The sequence below is a fragment of the Pogonomyrmex barbatus genome, unplaced genomic scaffold (assembly GCF_055798465.1).
Source record: "Pogonomyrmex barbatus isolate J1 unplaced genomic scaffold, ASM5579846v1 scaffold1, whole genome shotgun sequence".
Taxonomy (NCBI): domain Eukaryota; kingdom Metazoa; phylum Arthropoda; class Insecta; order Hymenoptera; family Formicidae; genus Pogonomyrmex; species Pogonomyrmex barbatus.
The window spans coordinates 8,041,415-8,069,070 of record NW_028297098.1 but is presented as its reverse complement, the minus strand read 5'-3'; the positions used below and the strand labels follow the sequence as shown (position 1 = coordinate 8,069,070).

Sequence of the window (27,656 nt, the reverse complement as noted above, 5' to 3'; positions counted from 1 at the left end):
AGTTGACATTGTTTTCATTTTTAGTTTAGCTATTGCTTATAAAGTACATACTTTTATATTAAGAAAACAGATTATCGGAGCAAACAAGGTATTTCGAATCGCTGAATATTTTCGAAATATCAAAATTCGTTGTTGCACGACATTATCACTGACAACTCCTCTCAAGTGTATTCCGATCGATATATCGGCTTTCGTGTCAGGACATCTAAATATTTTCTCACGGGGACTACACTTCATATCGAGACATGTAAGAACTTCCGGCGAAACTAGTTCATGCAACAAAACTCCAAATGCGCGGGCACTTTCGCTATCTTTTATGTGCTCCTGATTTGTTGAGAGTAAGCACGTCACTTTAAATCGTATGCATTGTCGAAAAATTGATTCGTGGATGGGGAGGGGGCTACAATGAAAAAGACATATATTATTGCTGAATGCAGATAGCTGAGCAGGAATTTATTTATTCTATATAATCATCGATGTATTGGATATTGCTTTAAATTTTTCTAAAAGATTTTGTCACAGAAATATATTGCATAAATTTATCTTTATTTTTTTTAATAACACATCGAATTTTGATTTATTAAAGTAATCTTCATTTTCGATAAAATGATTTATCTCACATTGTCGGGAAATCGTCGAAATAATATATCCTTTTTGCCGAAACTTTGATTCATTCTCTTAAAAGCTCGAAATCATTGTTTTTCATTATTCACAGAACCAATAATTTACACTTTATACAAGAGAGGAAGAGAGAGAGAGAGAGAGAGAGAAGAGAGAGAGAGAGAGAGAGAGAGAGAGAGAGAGAGAGAGAGAGAGAGAATCGGTTAGTTTCCATGAATGATTAATAAAAAATCTTCCTGCTATATATTTTTTGGTTAATTAAATTGGATTCTCTGGGCCAAGTTAATTTATTAAATTAAAAATTATCTTTTTATATATCTATAATCCGTGGATATTGCGCAATTGGCTACCTCATGAATTTTCACCTTCGCCAGAGTCCATCTCAAAAACATCATTCCTTTTTCCCATGACATTTTTCATTTTCCTTCTTGTCGTCTTCTGTCTCTTCTTCTTCTTCTTCTTCTTTTTCTTCTTCTCCTCCTCCTTCTTCTTCTTCTTTCATTTCACCAACGGAGCAAAGTCAATGTCAATGGCTCCTTCACAACCTTCCCGTTTTTCCTCCCTGCTTTTCAGATTCCCTTTCGCCCCCTTCGTCCCGTCACGATCGTCTCTTCACCTCCATGAGATTCCAGGATTATGACGAAAATCTGACGAGCGCAAAGGTGGTTTCCGTCAGACACATTTCGCATTTTTCAGGAACGCGTTTTTCCGCCTCGCCAAGTCGTAACTCTCGCGGCCGGATGGCTTCAAAAATCGTTTTCCCTGTTACGAGTGACTTCGTAAAGTTAAATTTACACATAAATTAAATATAAAAAGAGAATTTTTTAAAAATTGTGTTATGTAAATGATAAAGCATCAAAACTTATAGTTTGAGGATATCAGATTTTGTTATAATAGAATGGAGACAAACGCTATAAATACTTCGAATTTGTAGTATCTATTTTAGCTCTTCGTCGTTCTCTTTAGTTTCTCTATTTTCAATTTAATTATTCTTTGTCTCTCTTAACGAAGGCCAAGGAGTGCACTTCATGTCAAAGTCTCGAAATTATTCACCGGTTTTCAAAGGCATTGTTTCACAGGATTAACGTTGCTCGAACTTCCCGACTGATTAAAGTCGTATCGTGAACATTTTCCAGGATGGGAGTCGCTTGTAAATGACGGACGTTTCTCCGGAACGAAAAGGAATCAATATCAATTGTACAATTGTTCGAAAAGATGGGCTAGTGGAGGGGGGAGAAGGGGAGGGGGGCGGGGCAGTAGAGGAGAGCGAGCTGGTTCAAACTTCATGTCCCAATGCGCCGATAGTCCGGTTTACGGCTTTTCCACTTTCGACCGGGTACGATCGAGAATTCTTCAGAGACTCCAATTCTCCGTTGCGAGTGGCCTTCTCTACGCCTTGCCCTGGCGCTGTTCCTGCAATTGAAAAAGTTTGTTCAGCGAATTAACAATGGCCGACGTACGACGGTAAGTAAATGTCGAGTGTATCTCGCGACGAACAAAGCTTCAAGGCGATATTCTCCTGAGAGACGCGTCCTTCTTTCCTCCCTCTCTCACTTCTCTCCCCGACGCCCTCCCGGCTCTATCTCTTCGCGTTCTCCTCCTGCTACTTGCACGAATAGCAGCAACTTTAAATGATTCCGCGACACATTATGAAAAGAACGTGCCGCACATTCGCAGAGAGATAAAAGTTTCCCTTTGCTACCCTTTCTTCACGAACGCGCGTCCCGATTTGACTTCTTCTTTCATTCATTCGTAGCTTCTTCGTGCTTGACGCACTAATTGTCTTTGCTTTTACGTTTATAATTTTGCACAATCTCATTACCGCGATTAGCATATTATCGATATATATGATGTTTTTGTTATTTCGCGCACGTCTCGACCCGTGCACGCCGCTAAGGGCTGCTTATAAATTTCATACAAATTTATGAAAATACGATTAAAATATTTCGCGCATGGGGATATATCAGCGTTGAAAACGCTCTTCGCGTCGTAAATTTCGGGAAACACGCGCCGCAAAATAATACATTTCACAATTGTAATGTTGTAATCTTAATAACGATACCACTTTTTTGTTGCGACGCAAATAACAACGTTGTGCAAAAAAAACTTGTAATACATGCAGTACGTAAATAAAGAGTACACAGCACGTCCAACGCGGATCACGTAGAACGTGCACATCGAAGTATATTTTGCTCTCGACGTTGCTTTATTTTTCTACATTTCGCGTTTGCATTTTATCGATTCGCGTGTTGAACCCCATTTCGATGCTTTTTAGTGTATAAAAAGGATCACGCAGGAAAATCTACCACATATCTACCCTCTCTTCCTTTTAAGAAATAAGTAACATTCGCATATCGCATTTCTACGACGTTTATTTCAATCTATCGTGAAAAATTAACACTCTGATGTTCCTGATTACAAGTTTTTTTTATTCCATAATAAATAATAGAACAGAATAATTAATTAAATGAAGAAAAGCGATTTGCATAGTGGTCATTAGAATTTGAATAAAATTTTATCTTATTTTATCTCATCAGCTAATGACAATTATTCTATATCAAACAAGGAAGGGAATTAGAAAATAACAAAAAAAGATGTTCCGCGCATTTGTAGAAATCAAATTTGGAAAAATAAAATTAATAGGTCAGCAAAATTCGTAATAAAAAAGAGTTATTTCGTCTACAGTGCGATAAGAAAATAGAGATATGCTGCAGTATGTAAAATAATGGAAACAAACGAGAAATTTTCTAGATCGAGAACTCCGGGCCGCAGGTATTTCAACTTCGACAAACAAACCGAACAAGACGCATCTGCAACTCGCGTAGCGCATGCGGCATCCCTTATTCCCTCGTGACTTAAAATACACGCCGCTTGTATATCATCTTATCCGGACGTAAGAGCGCGTAGAGATTATGCGCGGATAAATACATTAATAAATAACGCATTGCGCTCGGTTTGGTTCATCTTCGTGCGGCCCAGCGCCAGAGTGAGTAACGTCGCGTATCGTTATGCAACGATAGGGGGATGCATAAATTACGAGTTGCGCTTTCAGGACGATCGACAAGAATCGAGGCACAACGAGATATGTATATAGGATCAACTTGGTACAAGAAACGTAAAATAAATTGTATTTCCGCTGAAGCGTACACAAACGTACCTCCTTTATACGCACATACACATACATGCGTATTCCTTTTCTCTTTTAAATACACATACACATATGCGTATCTATTAGATTCAAACGTATTGTTCCATTTTTCCTGAAATCGTGGACGCATTACATTACATTTGTTAAAGTCATAAATCCGTTTGAAATAGAAATCACAAATTTCAAATTTCAAGTTTGTGCAAGTTTGTGCAAATTTTCACGAAATACTCGAAACAATGTAAACTGGCTTTTGTATAACGATGAATAACATCGAAATAAATATTTACTGTCGCGCGCGTTTGTCACGCATAAATCCAATTGTCGAGTATGGAGGATCATTTTATATTTCATCGTCGCCTGCCCCTCGGGGTGCTGTGCGGATATTTCAGGAAGGGTCGCGGGCAACCAACGATCGAGAACGAAAGAGTGAGAGGGAGACAGAAAAAGAGGAAAAGATTCCACGTCCCTTCAAATCGCAAGGATATCATCCTTAAGTGCAGCTCGATTCTTCCCTCGGCAGCAACGAGGAGCTCGGCACGACGACGACGACGACGACGACGACGACGACGACGACGACGACGACGACGACGACGACGACGACGACGACGACGACGAGCGATGCCCCGCATTTTCCTTCCCGCGTGGCGCATGCATAGACGATCGGGCCGACAATCTCGTCTTTTCTCACACGGAGATTGAATTCGTCGGAGTAAACTCCATTCTGCGTCCTCTCGACGCGCGCACGCGCCCGATCTCTCTCCGCCGAGAGAACCGAGCGGTTCTCCTCGCTCTCGTTCACTCTCCTCGAAGCTCCGTTTGTGTATTGCTCGATACTTTGTATTCACCGTATAGACGGTGGTCCACGACAGCCTGCATCAATCCAACTGCACCGACCGTGGCGAGCGATGCATCACTCACGTTGCGGGCGCGACTCCGTGAACGTTGTTTACGTCACCGACGGCGGTGCATCACCAGAGAAGCGGTGGTCTTGCATTTATCCTGACATCCCGGCACGGCTCCTCGTATACTCTGTGGCATAATATTTATCTTTCATTCCTTTAATAATGGGATACGCTATAGTCTTTATTAAGACCCAAAAATTTCTTTTTGGGATTTTTTTTTTTACTAACTATCAGTCTTAGGAAAAATATTAATTAGATAGACATCAATTGGATAGACTTTGAGGTTAAGAATTAAGAATTTTTGTATATGAAAATATAAATATATGTATATAGTAATGCACATTGTGCAGATCCTTGTATTCAAAAAACATGATCCATCAGCAGCGTAAAGAGTAATTATCGGAAACTTTCAATAATTATTCAAGTAATTATCGGAAACTTTCAATAATTATTCAAGTAATTATCGGAAATGAAAAATTCTTGAAAATTTCGAAACTACATGAGTATAGTTTCAGTTAAGTGTACAAATTTTTTTAAATAATTTTATTCATATAATCAGTGATCTGAAAAGAAATTTAAATTTCATTAGATTTTAACATCTTTAAACGCTTTGTTCAGAAATGATGTATATAATTATATTCAATTTTGTTTAAACACAGAAATTATATATACTATAATTTTGAAAAAATCCCTGCGCTTAACTAAAACTAGTCATTTTGTGAAATTAAGTTCTTAAAACTTTAAAACAATCGATCAAAAATTGTTCTAGTTATAGACATCGTCAGTTGAAGAAAAGTGATTTCAAGAAAAGCGCGTTTAAAGTTTTAATATAGAATATTTATCAGTTGAATTTACTAATTTATCGTAGTGAATCGATCGCTGGCGAAACAAATACGGTAGGCTACATGATCGAGAGAATTTTTGTAGTCGAAACATCTATAACAAAGACTGAACAAGGTTTAAGTTAGGCTAAAGCTTATTTTAGGGCAACCAGCCAGATACGTATGCTTTTTCAATATAACTTATACAACTCGAGAAATATTCAAATTTCATGAAAATTTTTTATAACTATATTTTTAAGATATTAATCTTTCAAAAAATGTAAAAAAATCGATTTTCTTAAAAAAGTTACTATAACGTACTTCATTAATAAAGTAAAAAATATTTTGCTCTTTAACGCTGTGTACTTCAAAAATTTGATAAATTATGTACCTATTTACATCTACTATCGTCTACTTATATTGATACTAATTATTTTATATTGATTCCCGATAATATTATAATGTAATCCACTTTTGTAACTTTGAGGCTTTTTGAAGAACACTCGCGATTGCGAACGGTCTGGACATCGGATAAAGAAAATCATTTTCTTTCGTATTTCTTGATGATGTTCTTATACAATCTTGATGCGCATCAGCGTCACCGAGATTTTAGTATATCAACGTGCTCGGACTTGCTTCTGAAGTTGTAGCTGCTACGCGATATCTTCAGGAATGGAGATATGCAGATTAGATGACTACCAATTTTGCGTATTCGTGACCACCATTGCTGAATGGAGGACACGATGCGTAATCGAGAGATACTCGATGTAAATAAGATAAATAACTTCCACGATTCTTTCTGATCGTAAAACCTCGTAATTTTTGTAGATTTTTACAAAACGTTGGTATTGTTTGTTCAGAAACAACGATTACAGGAAAACCGAGCTAAAAATATTACATCGTGTTTCCGTCGATGTAACATTCATATCGAATTCCGCGACGTGTAAAGCTCTATTGTGAAATATTTTCCTTCGAATGTTCCGTCCGTCTCTGACGAATATTTCGACCGTGCCTGTCGCGAATCCTCGTGGTATTTAAACGCGGGATTTGTAGGAACCGCACAAATCGGCTTGGCGCGGCTAATCTCTCTTCGCCGCGAGTCGAGTTACCTTGCAAAAATAGCGGAACGGGTTCGAGACCGTCCGTCGAACACGCGCGTTAGGCAGAAGGCAAGAACAAAAGGGATTAAGTAGCGAGAAGTAGGAAAAGCTTCGACACGCGAAACAAAGTTCGCGATTCGTGCACGGAAACGAGCGAATCGCGAATAACGATCGCGATGTCTGTCGAAATAGAAACGAAACCAAGTCCGTGTCGACCACCGATACTTGCGTCTTGCCGTCTCAATTCCAATTCATTCCAATTCGAGAAATATAAAAAAAAAATCTTGCGACAAAAAGTTTCGGCAAAGTCATGCGGCGAACGAAAACAGCGCCGGTGGCCCGATATTACGAAAGAGACATCAAAGAAAGCTGCTATGAAGGTTCGGTATTAACAATTTTCCCTTATTGCAGTGCCAAAGAAAGGGAAGATTTCTTATTGCGGCCCTTTCTCAACAGCACCTTTTCTTCTAAGAATGACTTAAGTATCCTCCTCGCGTTGAGTTTCTTTCGCTTATATTTTCAATAACACCTCTTCGCTCAATCATCGACCCTTTCCTGCATGTTTCTCTGCCGTTTTTATTCGAGTAGGGTTCTCTTTGCAAATGGGCCAGTGAGGAACAACGTCGACGTCTCGTAAATGACAGAGCCCCTGCACCGTTTACAAGCTTACGTGGGTGGAACAATGTAAATACGCGGATAACTTTAACGCCGACAAACGGCCGCGGTCGAAATATTCCCGTGGGAATATCATCGTGTTTCGTGCTCGGCTTATTATTTTCAACCGTAGTCACACTCATCGACTAAATATATCCACGCGTCAACTGTCGCATCGTAAAAGTTATTTTTTCGCGATTATCTGCGTGCTATTTCTCATATTATTGTAACTTGTGCCGAATTATATATTTTTTTGTATTATTTTTTTTCTCGTTTCCTTGATTTTTTTAAGAAAACGGATATTTCTTAATGAGCCAGCGTAAAAAATACGGAAGTATCCATTTGATTTGATTGTCCTAATTTAAATCCGACAATGAGAGAAAACGTGGAAAAGGTCTCGAGCGAAGATCGGATTCTTTTTTCTTCGAGGCATCCCTTTCTCGGGAATCTCCGGATGCAGAAGTGTTCTAAAAGCTTTCATAGGCTACTTTTATACAGCATAGGCGTTATGTAAGAGACGAGTATCGTCCTCGCACTTGCGTTAGAACAACCACTCGTCGGCATTCCAACGATGCGACGGGGTGCTATTACGCGCATAAAAAAGTCCACTCTCTGAAACTGCCTTCCTGAGAACGCACCCTGCGCCGACACGCCACATGAAAAGCGCCTTAGCTATGACTTTAATAAAATTTAAAATATCGTCCCACCTCGACATACCGCGACATTTGCAGTCTCTCGTAAATATCAACGCGTGAAACAACCGTGAGACTACATTGCAAGTACTCGAGCATTCGTAACGCACTTTCACACATGTATGTGGGTGAGTGCGGCAGTAGCAGTGAGGTACAGGAAATCTGTGAAACGCAAGAGGTAATTAAAAACAACTAACATAAGAGAAATAAATAAGAGAAGCTTGATTATAAAATTAATATTTATCGTATATTTATAAATAGTTTTGTAATACTTATTATTACTCTCTGATCATTTTTACACTTGATAATTTGAAAAAAAGAAATAATTAAGAGAAACTAGATTATAAAATTAATGATTGTGGCGTATTTATAAATAGCTTTGTAATAATTATTATTACTCTCTATTCATTTTTACAATGGATTTAAAAAAAGAAATAATTAAGAAACACTAGATTATAAAATTAATGATTATCGCATATTTATAAATATGTATATTATAAATAGTTTTGTAATAATTATCATCACTCTTTCCATTTTTATACTTGATTTGAAAACAAAGAAATAATTAAGAGAAACTGAATTATAAAATTAGTGAATTATCGCGTATTTATAAATAGTTTTGTAATAATTATTTATCACTGTTCATTTTTACATTTTGATTTGAAAGAACACTATAATAATATGTAAGTAATATATAAGTAATCATGGCATTAAAATTAAATCTGTATTGCATTCTTATTTATTTATTTTTTATTTCTTTATCTAATAAGCTTGAGCACTTTTAAAGAGATTTGAGAAGCAATATCCATTTCGCAATATTTTCGTTGGATTTTCGCTGACTAATATGATTAATATCGGATATCCCGATTTCTGCTCGTAACGAGATTCGCCGTTGGCTTGACGGCCGACTTCAAAAAATCGATTGGAAATTCACCGGTTAGTTTCCGACGTTTTCGTCGACTCATCTCCATCAAATCGTGATTTGCTTAGGGTAAGGGTCTTCCTAATAAGATAAACCAAGTGGGAGAACTGGTGGATGAAGGGGCACGTGCATCACTGCTTCCTTGGAGCTTAGACTGTCGCCGAATCAGGAAAATTATAATTCTCGTAAGTGCTGCTGCTACGCGACCGGAAAGAGTCGACGATGTTGGCGACTCCGTTTCCTCACAGTAGTGTGCGAGAACGTCTTTGGAGACGCGTGCTCCATACGTTTCTCATCCAAATAAGTTTCCGAACACCCCCAACACGCGCTCGACTGATCGGATAAAGTGGTATGACAAATTGAAACATATTGCAAGACCGAAGAAACGTTATTGGCGTTCTTGAGATCTGCCCCGTCGGAAGTAAACGAGAATCTCATCGCGGTCCATAGCTTTCCACAATAGAAAACTGTCCCGCCTTTTATAAGATAAAAAGTCGCGAATAGTTTGGAAAAAGTGATGGACACGGAATATCTGAAAGAGGAAAAATAATGGTATTCGATGTATTATTCACTCCCATATTCCCTATGTTACGCCACGTTTGCTGCTATCGTTAGAAAAGTGAGAAATCGACACAATAACGCACAATATGGAATATATAACGTGATACCCTCCACAAGTGGTTACCATTGTGGTTAACGTGAACAAAACTAAATTTCAGATTTCGAACCGATAATTTCCCATACAATATCCGACTTTTATTATGCATGACAAGCGAAGTGAATCATACTGTGCAACTAATTCGTACATACAGTGTTTCTCTATTTTTCATTCTCGCTCTAAATACTATTTTTACTAAAAAATTTATGCTACGCTTCAAAAACTTGGTACAATGGAATTTTGAATGAACTACCTATCGGATAAAACTGCGTCGGATCGAAATCAGTTTCTCCCTTATCCTCTTTCTCTTACATATATACACGTAAACAAAGAAAGAAAAAATGTTCATAGTATACGTCGCTTTATTTTTTACAAAGCCTATTTATATCCACGTTGTGTTTTTCATTTGATTCAATTTAAATAACAGTAAATGCCATATAACTCAAGGATAGAATTGAAGACCTATTTCTTTTTTAATTAAAACTCTTTAAAAAAATGCATAACAATATTATTAACATTATAAACAAATTCGTTTTTCATAGTGCTACTAAAACTGTAAATCGATACATGCTTAGTGTAATACTGTCAGTCCTCTCTGCCAGCGCATTTTTAAGCGATTCGCGAAAATGAAGGGGAATATATCGGCTTACGCTCCTCCCTCGCGTAATCATTTTATCTTCAACGATGCGTTAGACGCACATAGCATTTGCAATCGAATCGTTTAAGTTAAACGAGTTTTAATGCAGACGCTTTGGAGGATCAGCTTTCAAATTTAAATCGCATAATGTCCGCAGAAAAGAGAGAGGCAGAGAAGCACAGAAGAGAATCGTCGATTATGTAATGGAATATATTGAGAATGATTCTTTCCGAGATTTTCTTCTCCGTTAATAATCCGTATAATAAATTGCAAGCTAAATAAAAATTGCGCGTTTTATAGATTCTTTGTCTGTAATTATACTAGAATTAGTATATAAAAGAGTATATAAAAATGTAAATGTAAGAGTATTAAAAATGTAAATGAAATCTTAAAAATCTGAACTTCATAACTAATTCATTAGCACAAAATAGATAATTCAAGCACGGTTGGGCAAAACTTTCAGCATCTATTAATCTTTTTAATCTTTAAATTTATTAAATAAAGTCAAGAACCCACTTTTGGTCTTCGTTGCTAACTGCATGCTGCTGTTTATTTAAACATCTTTGAAACGTAGTTATCGAAAGCTATATCTTTCCAATTAATTTTTTGTAATATCAATTCCCGCGAGAAAAGAATTTTTATTACAAAAAATATTAGCTTAGCCAGGATTTAAACTTGCTATTTTAACCAATTTGACTATTGGAGTCATGTGGAATATTTGTTTATTTTAACTAATTAACTGCTTTTCCTTGTAGAACAGAATCAAATGCGATCAGTAAACATAACTGAAAAATGTAATTCTTCAGCTGTAACAGAAATTACAAAGTAACAGAAATATACTGGACGAATGTGCAACTATTGGAGCAAAAGAGTGGTGCATATATATTTTAAAGCGTTATCATTGTAAACATGGTAATCATCTAGATGGGATAAGGATTGGAAACTGGTTACTATCTCTTACTATTCCTTCAGTGCGAGAAAGTATTAAGGAACCGACAGCTGGCGATGTTTTTTTTTAAAGAAATCGAAAGCAGGGGATTAGAACGTATATATAGGTGTGAAAGAAATAAGCCATAAAAAAATTATTATCTTAAAAGAAAAGTCAAACGATCATGAAAAAATCATTTTCAAAGTTTTCAGGATATTCTCGAAATATCATATTGGTTACATTGCGAGAAAATCTTCGCAAAAGTATCTTCGAAGAAATGGATATTTGCGGGAATCTTCCGTGTTCACTTTCCTAGAAAATTCACGAAAATTCACGTCGTCATTGAACAGAGGAAGACATCGATGTTGAGATCAGAAGGTATCGCGCGTAAAATAAAAGTCCCGTGGTGCGCCGAATATTTTCAGAATCGATGGAAAATTCCCGGACGACTCTTCGCGAGAGAAGAACCCTCCGTGTCCTCAGCCTATTTTCTCGAGCCTTTTTTCGACCCTCTCGATATCTCCGTCATTATTTATCGTCTCTCGTTCCATCTTCGCTCGTCTGTCTCCCAATCACGGTGGGCAGTTGACCGATTAAATATTAACCAGGAAGACCGAGAAAAAACTGTCGAGATCGAAATGTGTGTTGGTCGATGGTCGTGGCGCGGTTGGAAGCAGATAAGGTCGAAGGTTTTGCCGTAATTGAAAGAGAAAGTTTGCGTAGGTTACACATCAGGAAGATAGGTCGCTCTATCGATCACACTGTCATGCACGCCACTTCGCGTCCAGCCGAATCTGAACTGACGTCATAAGCTCGCATTTCGCGTGCAGGATAAAACTGCCGTTGACAATCTAAATTGGCGTCTGCAGAAAACTTGGGCGAAAGAGAGAAAACGGAGGATTAATTAGAACGACATGCACGCCAATCTAGAAGGTCGTGTTTCCTCCGAGTAAATAAAGCGTACATTTACTGAATTTACTGGCCATGTAACAAGACGTGTATAACTACTTCTGTGTCTTATAAAAGTATTTACTTTAAGTATTGCATGTCAATCTTGTGTCTTTATCGTTTATATTATGATTAAAATTTTAAGCGATATACTCTTGATGGAAAAAATTTTTGACGGAATCACGATGCTGTTATATGATGATTATAAAATAAGAGAGTCTTTCTTAAGTGCATATTATGACGAACCCATTGTTCACATAGTACATTAATTTAATGAGAATGCCATCACGCGATGAAAGCTTGGGAAGTGCTATAGTAATGACATTTAATCAATACACCTTGCATATCAGTTTTGCATCTAATAGACTTAAAACTACATTTTAAAAAAGTAATATGAACACCACTTTATGTACACCGCTTCTAATTTTATGCATAATAAAATATTTACAGAATTCTTTTAATCAACATTACTAAAATGATTACGAACTGAAATTGATAGCTTTAATCTAAATTATTATGAATAATTAAACATTTTATTTTCATGTTAAACGCAAATCAATACAGTTTATTACATATATAAATGAATAATGCTCGCGCGTATGTAGTTTTGAAATAAATTGAAACAATTTTACTTGATCCTAAATAATCTCCTTTATCCGGAGAAAAATAATCTTCGAGTAATTCTCATAAGAACAGGATCTTTCTCGAAACGAATAAAATTTTAGAAGAATCCACATTGGTGATTTACGCTAACAAAATTGATCGAAAACGGATTACCACGACATCCGGATACCACGACATTCTCTTCGGATAATCTTGTCGCCGGGAACAAAAAGATCCGCGATATCGATGACGTCTAACGAAGTACGACATGGACTCTGGGCAAAAACAAGAGAAAAGGGGAAAAAGAGGAGAAGTTTATGCAGGAAAACGCAGCGCAACTGCTTTCCAACTGCTTTCCTTCTCAAATACACATCTACGTCGATGTGGCGAGGAGGTTCCTGCCGGCTCCTGAAATCCGAACCGCCGTGCATAATCTACTTATGACGAGCGCAACGTATCGGGCCCAATGCAAATCCGTTTAATCGCAACTCTCGCGGAATAATTCGGTTTATCCTAGATCTCTCGCTCGCAACATTGTGCGTGTACGAGCCGGTCGGTAAACCGCAACCGGAGAGCAGGCCGACCAGTCCGCCACGTTTTCCCCTTTACGACCGAGTTCTCGTTTTCGCAAAGCGAGCCGTGCGCTTTGCAGCTACCGCTCCAGTTGCAGTTGCTCTCTGGAATTGCACTTCTCTTCCTATGCGTTCTATTGTTTATTAAATATGCGCCCGCGCGCGATCCGGTTTTAGATCCGGCAGAGTCAAATGTAATCGCGATAGCCATGCAGTTCTGCCGTGCCGTGTCTTTTATCTCAAGTCCGAGCCTCGTCAAACTAAATTCATTCTGTCATTTTCCGCGATCATTATTTGCAAAATGTTGGAATACATTGTGAATACATTGAACGGATATATTATATAACGGAAAACACAGTGCAACGCGTATTAATCCATATTAAACTAGAGCTGGTTTTTAGATTCTATTGTTGTTCATTATTACAGTTTAAAAAAAAATAATTTCGCATTCTTATTAAAAGCTACTTTGTTCGCTTTGAGAAAAGAGAAAAATATATTGTCATCTATGCCGTCTATTTCAAATGTAATTCTTGTAGCATTTTTATAAATTTTAAATATAATGAAAAATTTGATAAAAAATTATTATAAACAATGTTATAGAAACTTGTGTGTCTATTACATAATAAAAAAAACAATATAATATATTCATCCATGTAAATTAGAACTGATTTTTAAATTCTATTATAAGTATGCTACTTTTTTTACTTTAAGAAAAGAGAAAAATATATTGTCACGTATGCTATCTCAAATATAATTCTTGTAGTATTTCTATAAATTGTAAATATAATAAAAGAATGTGATAAGAATGTAATAAAAAATTATTACAAACATGCTATAGAAACCTATGTGTATATCTATGTAACAGTGCGATTAAACTTTGCCTTTTCAAGTTTCTGGAAGTAGGTGTGTTATTCTAGAATAATTTCGTTAGGCATATTGAGGAATAATTCAAAGTCCAGAGTTCCTGATACTCTTGTTGCCTTCCTCGGAATATGTGCGCCATTGATGCGGAAATTTAAACTTGGACAAAGTTCCGCGAAGTTTCGTTTTCCCGGGGTGTGCTTCGCGGTTCGCCTCGAAAGATCAGGACGTGGCGTCATCGCGTGACGCGAATGCTCTCCGAGGATTCTCAGCGCGAGAGTTTTCCCGCGGCAATTATTTCTCGTTTAAGCGCGGTGATCGTATATCAGATCGGCTCGCCACGGTCGGCGAGTCACGTATCGCGCTCGGCAATATCGCCGGGGATCCTTATTCTTTCTTATTACTTAATATCCTTGGTAACGAGGACAAATGCGGTGCCCCGCGCTTCGCTAATTGGCCCTGGTACATTCCATCCATGTTTCTTCCTCCTTCCGTCCCACCGTCATCAATCTGCGCCCCATTGGCGTGGCGCGCCGCGGGACGAATGTGCTCGATCGAGGAGCAGAGGGCGAATGCCGTTTCTTCGTCGTTCTCCTCGTCAGAGATCTTTCTCGCTACGGAGAATGAAATATGGCGGGACTGCAAGTTGATATACGCCGGTCGAAAACTGGTTGGATTACCGAATAGGGAACGAAGAATTAAGTACAAGTCGAGAATAAAGATTGTTATCAAGCTTGGATGAAAAAGGAAAAAAAATTGAAATAGACGTTATTTAACGTAATATCTAGATATAATTTTTGTTTTGTATCGAGAAATTAACAAATCGATTTGATCTACGATAACCGCAAAGATTTTTATTTTTATTGCAGAACGCGCAAATAATAAAGTTTCTAATAATAAAATTTTAATACAGGATGGAATTTTAAATAAAGACGTGTATGTTTGTGTAGATTATTACGTTTCAACTCGTCGAGCGGAAAACGCGCCATTTGCACATTTTGATTTGGCTCAATTCCCAGCAAGAGGGGAGACCTAGGATCTCGCGACAGAATTGAACTTTATTAGCCGTGTCGATCGTCAACGCGGCACGCGTGTTACGCTTGCGTTGAACGAATTAAAACGCAATTTCGCTCCGCCGCGGGGTGCTAATAGCTGCCGTGCATGTACGTGTCAAACATCTGAATCAATTCTACGGTTTATGATCTAATTTATATTTCGGCGAAACGAAATTCGCAACGCAACATGATTAAATCAAAGAGCAGTGTAAGGTCCGTTAAAATTCCGCCCATCTGTCAAAGGAGAAAAAAAAACGGTCATGGTCAACGGTATACCTAGATCAAACGTTTCATATATTTTTAACCGACATATTTTTAATACGACAGCAACAGAAGTCGAAAGTTGGCAGTCTTAAATTTTCGACTTTATACGGTAAATAAAGTACTTGGTCCAGATATATGTTGTTGATTCTGATATTAAAAATAAATGTTAAAACAGTCACATATTTTTTTCAAGTCAAGAATCTTCGAGATCAAAAAAGATGTTACAATTTGTTTCAACGCGAGACGATTCGACGACGCGAATGTTATACATGCGACTATTTTAAACTCGCGCCCGAAGCAAGATGAGATTTCTGATTAAGATTGAGGAATTTTTAATGTAATTAAAGTGAGCGCAATTCTGGATGAAAATTTTGTTCCCTGCTAGTCGGATTGCTTCGGAAATGAAACGAATGGCTTAATTCGCTGCTATCGCGCGAGGAGCGAATAAGTAGAGCAGATTCGTGCGGAGCAGACGGTGAGGGAATAAAGACGACGGTAGACAGACGGTAAAGGGAGAAAAACGCGGTAGAGGCAGACGGGCTTGCGTGAGTCTTTCTAGATTTCCAGAATAATTTTGAAAATGTAAAACGTCAATGTGCTTGTGGAGAAGATCAAATTGCAAGGACGTTAAATAACAGAAATTTTTTTTTATTTCTTGTTTTTTATTTTTATTTGATTTTTTTTTTACTTTTTAATATGCATACATACAACTAAGTACGATCGATCACTTGTGATAAATGGCCTTGTGATAAAGAGGGTTACTCTTATGCGATATCAATTAATATATAAAAATCTTTTAATAATAAGAAAATTTATAATTATTAAAGATTATTTATAATTTCTTATAAAATTATAAAATAAAATTATTATAAAATAAAAAGATAACATTGAGCGCTAATTTTTAATTTCTGATATTTCTAATATTAATTTATTATTAGAAAATATAAATAATTTAATGTTTCATGTTCATTGTTTCATGTTCAATAATTATTGATCACTTGCTAATGTCGCATTCTAAAAATGAAATTAACATTCCTAATCGAACTATTAAATATTGGAAATAGCTATTTATGCACGAAATAGGCATATTTTTATGTTTTTGCTTTTATACAAAAAAGTTTGACGGTGGATAGAATTAATTTTTTGCAAGAGTGTAAAAAAAGATTTATTCTAATTATATTACTCTATTTATAATTTTTATGTAGATCGAAGCATTTTAAAAATTAATGTGATGTAATATGATATACCAATCGTTGAATGCATGTCATAAAACACCATACATAAAATTCTAATTTCTTTTTTTTTTAAACTACGGTATCAATCGGTTTGAAAGTTTAATGTGATATGTGTGATATGATGTGTATAGTTTCATATTTAAATAACATTTTATAACTTTTAAACAGATTAAAACATTTTGATTTTTCGATTGTACCTCCGTAAAAAGATGTGCGATTAATATGACGAGACCTTTTTCTTAGAATGTTCTATATATATTATTCATAGCAAGTGATATATAAATGTTATGCGCACTGCATAACATATAGATGAAGAGTTGTTATATATAATGTTGTTTGACATGAGCAAAATAGTTTTTTAAATACTATTAGTATTTTCAAAGTTTATATAACGTCTAAAATATAAGGAAAAATTCTTTTTATAATTTTTAACGGACGTGTTAATCTTTATTTCTTTCAATAGATGTTTCATATATTATTTAGGTCCTTATATTTGGTCCACTGAGAGTTACTGGAGCGTTTTGGCTTCGAAAATTGAATCATAAATTGAAATTCATTTGTTTCGCCGACGGAAACGAGCACGTCGCTGCATCAGTAATGCAACGGCGAGTGAAAAGGATGATAAAAAGAATTGTGAATTGGATTCGTTGAGAATTGAATTGAATTTCATTCGTTCTTAGTCATACTAGTTGGTTTTACATTGGGGAGTAGTGTCTTACAATAATATGAAAGTTTATTTCCTCGCGCCAATTAGAATGTTATGACAAAGCTATTATGATGACAAAAACATGTATATGCGCTTTATACATTTTCAATGTAACAATACGTAAATGTAGATTAATCATCTGCGAAAATAGACTTATTTATTACATTTCTTTCTTTCTGTAATAAATTGTCTTTATAAAAGTTTTTTTTTGTTGCAAAATTTTCTTTCGCGAGAATTTTTAAATAATTTTTCGACGATTTTCATTTAAAACGTGAATTAGTATCTTTTACGCTTTTCACATAGAATCCTGCAAAATTTATGCATCGTGTGTCAAACATCGAGCACCAATGAGCGACAGAAATTTATTATGAAATATTTTCAATTCGGAAATGTATCAAAAGTGATCGGGAAAGATAATCAGCTGTACAGGTAAATGGTTTGACTGCCGATCCAAAATACAGAAAGCGAGAGACAGAAAAAAGGGAAAAGAAAAATAAAGTGAAAACGAAATGGGTGCGCGTCGGCGTGGCTGCGTTATTAATTAATTAATTCATTTGAATTTCACGTCGGCCGAACGGTGAAATTAGAATTTGTTACCATAGGGGGACAGACATGGTGATGTGCGTGGAGTATCACGCGTGGACTCTTCAGATGCGGCTCTATTTCATCGACGACACGCGTGCGGTCGTCACGCGCATTGTAGCGCAAAGCATTATTAATTAGTGCAGCCACGCTCTCTCGATAGCCATAGGCGATTGCATTGTTTCGTGCGAAATCGTCAGTTGAGTATTCAATATACGTTAAAGTCTCGAGGTTGAAGATTCGGATTATAGGAATCGAGAGAAATGTCAACAATATGTAAAATATATATTCAGCATTTTATATATATATATATATATAATCGTACACTTGCAATTTGAAACTTTTAAACGCGCCCCTCTTGTGGCTTAGTGCGATGCTAAATATATATATATATATTTAGCACTAAGCCACACAGAAAATTACGGCAAGAGGGGCGCGTTTAAAAGTTTCAAATTGCAAGCGTACGATTATCTAATTACGTTGTTTTCAGACTCGCATTTTCTCTCTCTCTCTCTCTCTCTCTCTCTCTCTCTCTCTCTCTCTCTCTATCTATCTATCTCTCTCTCTCTCACTCTCATGGATGCAGATCCTCTAATCCTGGATCCTATTACTTATTTACCGTGAACGATGCAAATGTCCGAAGCGAAATAGACGGCTACGTTTAGCAATAAATATATAATAAGAACGTTGCAAGAGTATGCTTTTCGCGGCAAACAAAGCCCTCTAGTTCTCTCTTAAACTAAAGCCGTTCCCTAATAGCTGCCTATAACAGAGCAGAAATCGTCGGTAATCGCCATACTGAAGCCTTCGGGTCAAGAGGCTTCAGCGACTTCACTCGAAAATGCTGAAAATTACATTTTGTCTGGAAAAAAAAATCTCATTTTACGACGCGAGAGCTTTCTAATAATACCGCTAGCTATAGACGTCGAATATCGCACATACATATATGTCGCTGTGCATCGTTCGTGAAAGTATACACGATCCGCATAGTATAATAATCCGTTGTTTTCCCCTTCAATCGTTGATCCCTTTCGGTTATCCTGAACCACGTTTCGCGCCGTGGCGTATCGGCGCAATAAAACGTACACAAAATTTTTACGATCGTAGACACGGTATAAGAATTTATTTTGCAAAAGGTAAGGTAAGACGGCAACCGCACGTTTCACGAAAGATGTGCCATTGCAAGATATTGTAACACAATAGCTACGTTTTACCTCTAAAGAAAGAATAACCAATAAACAAAATAAATTAAATAAATCATAAAGCAAGCACGCTCAAATCAAAATAATACAATACTTTCAGTCCAGGAGGATCGTATTAAACGGTTTAATAACGACGAAAAGCTCCGATAAATTTCTTAACAATAAACTGTTAAACAGTTAATGATAAACTGCGTCGCGCTTCGTGCCACGGTTATGAAAAACGGTGAAAACGTGTTACTCGCGATACTTCCATGCGATACGGCATACAATGGATCTCGCATCACACGTTACTTAATATCTCGCAGGGCGCGATTTTCGCGGACGTTATTCGTCATTGTCACGTCTGAGAAACGGAGCCGGTGTAGAAGAACTTATCGTCCCGTCTGTCGGAGCATGCAGTGGGTAAATCTTCGCGAAACACGCGCGCGGAGGACGAGACCGGAAAATTTCGTGCTCCGTTTGACGTACGTCATATAAATCAAAAAGCATTTCCACCGGACGAAAATAAATACTGTCTGCCGTTTTTTTCACAATGTAACGCGGAGTTCGCGGAGGCGAGCGTACCGTCCGGTTACTTGTTGCGCTCACAACCGCTCGCCCTTCGTACCCTCCGATATGCTTTAATCCAATTTTCAGCACGAATGCAATGTCTTTATCCTAGACCGAAGTAATCTCTTCTTCACAAAACTATCGGCAACTATAATAATTTTCAACTGGTGATTTAATCTTCTAATTTCGGATAAAACACACTTCATCTGAGGCTCACGTTTCGCCAAAATATTTAACGTTGGAGCTAGAAAAGGCAAGGAAGAAACCGTACCGCGTTCAATCAAATATGAAGAAAAATAAAGGGGAAAAAAAAATTAAAAATATCTAGAAAAATAAAAGAAAATTTGCGTTATCGATTTTCAATTATAAATAAATTATTTTTCTCCGGTCACCACGCAATCATTACCGTACATAAATTCACCTTTCGCGCAACGAGATCGTTCGCGAGATATTTGCAACGTCGGAATCACGGAGATTAGGTAACGCGGACGTTCGCGAAAGAGCTCGCCGGGGCGCGCGCGTAACTCGGTCTCCCGTTCCTCTTTCACGAAACGAGGCCGTTTTTAAACCGAGCACGTATCGTCTGTTTATTCAAATTTCCAACACGCACGTGAAACTTTCGCCTCCCTTTTCCTAACCACCTCTCGACCGCCGGTCCTTTCTCCTTTGCCAGTTTTGCGCGACCTACCGTAGCGTAGTTCACCAACCAATATTTCACGGTGTGCACTCCGGTGTGCACCGGCAGGTGGGTGAGTAGGGTGGATGCAGCACCCCCGGAATTGCAAGGAGATTGCCGGCCGTGTCGCGCCAAGTCGACATAACCGCACGTGTTCGCGGAGCGAACGTGCCGTTTAAAATCCGTATGTTACAGCACGTTACGAGCACCTCTTGGCCGTCTTACAACGCGTTTGTCTTCGCCGGTCGGCCGTAATAGAATAATCCGGTCTAGTCGCGACTATAACTCATCCTCAGGTACCATTTTGATACTTTCCAAACTTGGTGGCAAGCGTATGTGCGATATGTACGGAATATTATCGACGATGTTACATTTATGTCCCATCAATAGAACAGAGACGTGTATCTGCATCGGTTATTTATGAACGAGACGTAGATGAAATTCAGATTTGAAAATTGCTGGAGAAACGTTACTCGATTAATTATTTTTCAATTCTTTATAAAGCAATACTATTTCGCCTCTGTATAATCGAGAGAATGTTAAGTGAATGTTAATTAAATATATAACAATAAAATATTACATCGCTTAAAAAAATATAGAAAAATAAGACTAAAAATAATCTTTATTTTTATTTCATCCCGCATTATTACGTATAATAATATTTTATTATTTATTTACATTTTATTTATTTAACTAAGAACATAACAGGCGCGCGCTATGCGCGCGCCACTAAGCTTTTCATGTTATATATTTTTATATTCTTTATTTATTATTATTTATTCTTTGGTATGGCAGCGACGTACCGTCGTGATGAAAAATAGAAACTCATTCATTCTTGTTCATCTTATCTTTGACCTTGTTCAAAACCGATTCAAAATTTTATTCGCTACTAACCTTGCTCGCCTTTACAAATTGTCAATTTACAATTTGCAAATTGACATTAACTCACGAAATTAGCGCAACAAAAGAACCAATCAGCATCGCGGAAAAGCGGCAACAATAAACTTCGAGAAATGCGAGTAATCGACTTAACATCTCCTTTTTTATAAAGGATAAGAATGGAGACAAAGAGAAGACTTTTGATAATTCAAATTTCAATTACCAAAAATTAAAAGTTGTAAACATTCAACATCGCGAATCAATATATCTATTATTCTAACATAAATGTTTATTATTCCATTATAAATGTTTTATAATCAGAAAAAAATTGTTACAAATATTAACAATTATACATCTAAGAAAAGAATTGATATCATAAAGTTACTCCAAGTTGAATAAGATGAGGAAAATGTGGAAAATAAAAATATTTTAAATATTTTAAATATTTTAATTTTTTAAATATTTTAAAACAAAAATAATTTAAAACAAAAAAGTACTGATATAAGAAATATAGCCTATCAAGATAATAAAATAAGTAAATAAATATCGTAAATATGTTATAAAATTTTTTTACCTCTATCATATGAAACTTTTTGCATTGTTTCATCGATGTCTACAAAAACCCCGTCGAATCCCATATTTCATGGCCTCAACATCGAACCTCGCGTCAGAGACGAGAAGACGATCATCGGAAGTGCCCTACGTCGAGGAGAACCGCCGTAAATGCAATCGCGGGGGTGGTCGCGTGCCAACCGCGCCGGAACGCCAGGCTCGCCGAAAATATTCTCTCTTAGAAAAACCAATCGGTCGGAAACGAGCCGATAGCCGAGGAGCCGAAGGTCGAAGGGCAAACGGCGAAACGGTCTCGGGAGAATGGGCAAAGGCGACGATGAAAGGGCCGTTGGAATGTGCGCCGACAGAAGCACATCGTCGCCGAAGAACCTAATTGATATGAGTAGATAAGGCGCTGACGATAAGAAACGAGCCATGAATTCGAGACTCCCCACGAAATTCCACGCCTCATTCGCGGCAATTCCGTCGTCGTCACTGGAGCCTTTCTTCTTCGCTCCGTCATTTCGTTGGAGTATGTCATTCGGCAACTCTAAGAATGTCATAGAATTTTATTGAATGTGGATTCGGGTTGCTTAACGATGACATCAACTGAGCATTTAGGAGAAACGATGAGAGGAATTCTCAATTAATATATTAAAACTGTGTGTTTTAGTTGAAGCACATATTGTCTGTTGGAACTTTGCTATTCCGATTATTTCCTAAACGTTTGATGTATTTAAATTTAAATTGATATCTATAAACTTCAATATTATTTTAATTAAATATATATATATATATATGTCATATAATGTTACATATGTTAAAATAAATATATATATATATATATATATATATATATATATATATTTATTTATTTTAACATATGTAACATTATATGACATATAATATAAAATATTGGTAAAATAACAAATGTAAGGTAAATTGAGAAAATCTAAGAACGTTGTGGGCAATCCTCATCACATTTTAAACATGAAATAAAAGTAGATCGGATAAGAGGATTAAATGCTGAGCGTCCCGAGTGCACCCTCATCTGTTTACGCCACTGCGTCTACCGTTTTATCCGAAAGCGTGCAGAAGATAAGGTACCAGGGCCATAAATTGCGTGCGTTCAATCCAGAGAGGGTAGGAGGATAAACGTGCACGCGAGTCAGGGGATGAAGAAGATGAGGGAAGGAGAAACGAGGAAGAGGACAGGGTCGGCACACTCCGCGGCGAATTTCTTCGCGGATTAATATTTGCGGCGGCGGCTGCGGGCGACGGCTTCCTACAAGGCGAAAAGGGAGCCTCTCTTCGCCAGATCCAGGAGATGGAACAAATAACGAACGCGACGTCGGAGACAAATGGGGAGGATCCATCCACGGACTAACTGTGGTAACGCGATACCTCCACATGAAAACCTTCGGCAGTCCTTGAAGAAAAGATAAAAAAAGATATTCTTGCCGAATGCGCGATTTCATTCATCGTCACTGAGCAAGAATTCCCCCAAATAATTTTTTGGAAGTGGTAGGAGTACAAAATGATGCGGAGAGACGATAAAAATTCAGTCATTTTCTATAAAGTATTATTCAAGATATATACTTTCTATAATCTATTTGCGATTTTTTATACGTATGTTTTTCTTGAATTAATTTGGATATTAAAATCTTTTGAAAGTAACGTTTACAACTGTTACTTGTAAAATAACGACAGCTTGTCGAGTTTGTTCACTACAAAGAAATTATGTCGATCAAATGATCGATCGAGTCGTTACGTATTGTGGTTTATCTTTTAATAAAAATCGCGATATATTCGAACTTTCCGCAGCGCACATTTCCGCGACACCTGTCACCGACCGTCAAGTACGTTCCATTAAAAGTGGTGGATTTAGGTGGATCGCATCTTCGCTTGGCAGATATTTAACCGCAACGTTGCACAACGTCGATACTGAAATCGTAATGTCGCGATTCCAATGATATTTCAAAAGCAACTGTTCGAAAGATTCAACGGGACAGATTCAGAATTCGTAGAATTGATTGCACCAAGCGGAAGAAACATTTAAATTTTCGAATGAGTGAAAGAAGGACTAGCGAGCTAAGCAAGATCGACGTGCTGACTTTCAGATATAATCACAAATTACAAAAATAAATTACACAAATATGTAATTCGATATAAATAATATCGTAGACGTTTCAATCCTCAAGGAGGATCATCTTTCATGCTTAAACAATAATTAAAAATTCAACCATATTTAACTTTTCCTTGTTGACAATATATAATTATGTTTTGTTTACAATAAATATTCTTGATTGATTTTTGTTTTTTTTTTTTTTAGAAAAAGAAAGTAAAATATAATTTAAAATAAAGATATAAGTTTCTCGAAATTAAATAATACAAACAAAGGTGCAATGAGAAGGGCGCGGTAAGAAGTGCGCAATTAATTGTATAATTTTTATTTAATGAATTCTCAAACGTTTCGACTCAAGTTTGAGTCATCTTCAGTGAACAACAATCGGTTAAGACTGCAACTCTAATGTGGTAAGGTAAATGGTGTGTCGCCCACACCGGTTGCCATGTCGTGTGAGGAAAACTTATATATATCCCTAATGAAACCACATACAATATAATTGAAAATCGACCGATAGAATTAAGTAATTTAAAATAGTTACACTTACCACTGAAGAGCTAAGCCATACATAATGTTGAAAAATGAATAAAACAGGAAACGTATTGTCGAATGAAATTACAAAAAATAAAGTCAAATTTATAAAAGATATTACGAAAACGCCAAGTGTGCTAGTCAAAAGACTGTCCAACAGTGTATATAAGTGGTAAACAAAACAAATTACTTGATCGGAACAATAATTAAAAACTAATTAAGGTCAATAAAAATTACAATTTATCGAGAACAGAGACTCACGAATGATGAAGGCATTCTGTATCTATTTGTAGATTTAGTGTTATCTTTTTGTAATTTGAACAGCATTTCCGAAATCAAGTGTTTTTCGCACGTTCCGTATCAAATATTTTAACTCTGTCCCAAGAAAAATCGTGATTGGAGTCCAATCTACTGATCTGTAATGACGGATTTAATATTAGTATTCCTGCGAATGTGACTACGATGTTCGCTCAATCTAGTCTTCAATTGTCTCTTGGTCTGCCCCACATAACATTTTTCGCAATTATCGCATTCGATTTTATAAACAATATTTTTATGTTTCCAAGGGGTTCTTGTCTTTCTGAGTTCGGATTATTCTCTCCAATCTATTCAGGTTAAAGAAGGACAATTTAGTACCATGATTATTACTAATAGCTTGGACTTTCTTTACGATGGCTGAGTTGAATGGCAACGTGAGCCATTTAGTTTTCTTGTCATTGTCCTTAGATTCATTGTCAGTATTTAGTATATCATCTTTCCTATGCAATAAAGTTTTTAACTTCCGAGCTCTGCAGTTGAATATAAATTTGAGAGGATAATCGTTACCCAGCAATGTGGAAACTACAGATTCTAAATTTTTTTATTGATATTGAGGGTGCGACAAGGAGAAGGCTCTATTTACCAAGCCTAAACTATGCTTCTTTTCTGGAATAAGGGATGTTGTGATAGATAGTTCAAATATCTTCCAGAAAAGGTCGGCTTATGGTACCAATCGAAGTGCATAACTTCATTTACAACTTTCACTTGGTAATCTCCAAAAAGCTCAACTCCCCCCCCCCCCCCACCAACTTCACAAGTAAATTGTAGACGCGGGTAGAAAGAATTAAATGTTCCGAGAATATTTTTGATTTTACCATGAGGGCCAAAGCTATATCATCAACATAGCGATAGTAAAAAGATAAATCAATATCTATGTTCCCAACCGCCCTCTCCTCGAGATCCCTCATCACCAAATCCGCTATAATCGGGGACAGCGGAGAACCCATGGGTAGGCCGAAAGTTTGTTTATAAATCTGATTATCAAATTTAAAATATGTGGAATGCAGACCAAAGAAACCGCTTTCAGGAATTCTTCCTTAGGGATGTCGCAATTCGACGCTATGGCTATATTCCCATCGTTTGGAAATGCTGTCCATCCCCAAATCAAATGGCACATTAGTGAACAAAGATTTAACATCCAATGAAATCAATGAGAAGTCATCGTCAATGTGTACATTCGATAATTTTTGGATGAGTTGAAAGCTATTATCAATGCCAGTATCAGACTTTGGAATGCTCTTCATAATGAGTTTATTAAGAGAAGATGCCAAAGCATATAGCGGACTATCAACGCAAGAAACGATCAATCTAAATGGAAAATCTTGTTTATGTATCTTCTGTAAATCGTAAGCCCTAGGTAACATTCCATCGCTAACCATCATCCTATGGTACCCAGACTCCGATATAAATTTCGATTTTTGCTACGTCTTGAGGAAATCACGCAATTTTTTAATAATGATTTTAGTAGGATCTTTTTTTATTTTGGTGTAAGTATCTGTATCCTTCAGTAAGTCGTTGACTTTGGAAATATACATATCCCTGTCCAGTGCAACGGTCACATTGCCTTTATTGGCCTGAGTGAAAATTATATCTGGATATTGTCTAGTGAAAGAAAGAGTGTTTTTATATAATAATGATAGTCCTTCATTAATGCTATTTTTAAGAGAGGTAAAGGATGATAAGTTATTAATTAGTGATATAAATCTATTTCGTAACTGTAATTGAATATTCTGTGGGCATTTAGCAATGTTTTTCTCCACGTTTTTAATAGTTTCAATTACCATTTCTTAACGTCTATGTCTAGATAAAGCAAAATTTTCCTAATTGAAGTAAGCATTGAACCTTTGTCAGGATCAGGCCAGGTGACAAATTTAAGAATCACTTATCGTTCGGAGTGAACAAGGAACTATGAGTGATGTTGTTGGAAAATGTGTCTGGATTGAGATGAATTTTGTAACTGAAATTGTTCGGCAAAGATTTGTTAACAGGGTGGAAGGAAAAATTAAAGGAAGTAGGAAGGGAAGCGAGGACGTGTAGTATGTGATAGCATTAAAATATAATTTATCATTAAATTATTCTATGCTCCTGATGAGATCTTTATCAATTGTAGATTGTAGATTGTAGATTGTAAAAAAAAATACAATTATAAATACCTGCACAAATTAAAGATAATTCGATAGATTCCGAAGGGACCATCGCCACATAGGCCAATCCGCCACTGCGAAAGGTCCGGGGATTCTACGAAGGTACAGAATCAGAATCGGGCGGGAAATGAAAACAGGAAGGAGACAGCGAATTGACCGACCCTCTTCCGCCTGCTCCTTTTGTTTTGTCTTTGACATACGCTCCGCTGGTACTGTCCTCTCCTCTTCCGGAGTCGAATCTATTCGAGCGTGAGGGATGCGACTGACAGCTGGAATTGTTATATCTCGGCGGGCCAGACGGACACTGTGCTCGTAGTTCATCGATCTTCGACCGGTCGACGCCGTCGCCGTCGTCCGCGCGATGGATTGGTTCCTACCTTCATTAAAATTAATTAAGCAAAGCGCCGGTACGATTGCCTTTGCCTACAGCCCGCAACAATTCGCAATATATTACTCGGATATGCATACCGCATGCGGGTTTGTCGAACATAGCGGATGTCCTTGATAGGAATCTGTTCGGATCTACGGCCGATCAATCCTGAAGAAAAAAATAAAATGATATTACAGATCCTATTCTTTATTAATGCGAATATTATGAAATTCGTCATGTGAACAAATTTACAATTTATTAAACTGAGATTAATTAACAAAATCAAAATGATGCGGAATATATTTTCAGCATTTTAGTTTAAATTGACATTAATTATATTTTATTGCTTTGTACATTGTCACATTTCTCGTGCTTTTTATCATGTTGCAAACCAAAATTGA

General features: G+C 36.8%; 1 protein-coding gene across 3 annotated transcripts; it reads right to left on the bottom strand.

The window, feature by feature from the left end:
• Positions 1–421: 421 nt before the first annotated feature.
• LOC105431928 (uncharacterized) lies at positions 422–27,230 on the bottom strand. 3 transcript variants are annotated; one of them, XR_016139434.1, is made up of 4 exons: positions 27,047–27,230; positions 26,895–26,979; positions 4,615–4,798; positions 422–2,034 (listed from the first exon to the last, which is right to left on the bottom strand). XR_016139434.1 is itself a non-coding variant. In XM_089077744.1 (3 exons), the coding sequence occupies exons 2-3, from the start codon at positions 4,643–4,645 to the stop codon at positions 1,898–1,900; spliced, it is 168 nt and encodes a 55-aa protein (XP_088933870.1). In that variant the 5' UTR covers positions 4,646–4,798; positions 26,895–27,230; the 3' UTR covers positions 422–1,897. The 3 variants fall into 3 exon arrangements, 2 of the variants coding, with proteins under 2 accessions (XP_088933870.1, XP_088933861.1); XM_089077744.1 differs by having other exon boundaries at positions 26,895–27,230; XM_089077735.1 differs by lacking the exon at positions 4,615–4,798.
• Between the last annotated feature and the right edge of the window lie 426 nt (positions 27,231–27,656).

Bases quoted from the DNA above. Each gene is read 5' to 3' on its own strand.
- LOC105431928 (XM_089077735.1), bottom strand. From the start codon at position 27,206: ATGAACTACGAGCACAGTGTCCGTCTGGCCCGCCGAGATATAACAATT. The intron at 26,980-27,046 runs GTCGGTCAATTC...GTACCTTCGTAG, and splicing joins AAAGGAGCAGGCGGAAGAGG to AATCCCCGGACCTTTCGCAG. The intron at 2,035-26,894 runs GTATTTATAATT...TTTCAATTGCAG, and splicing joins ATTATCTTTAATTTGTGCAG to GAACAGCGCCAGGGCAAGGC.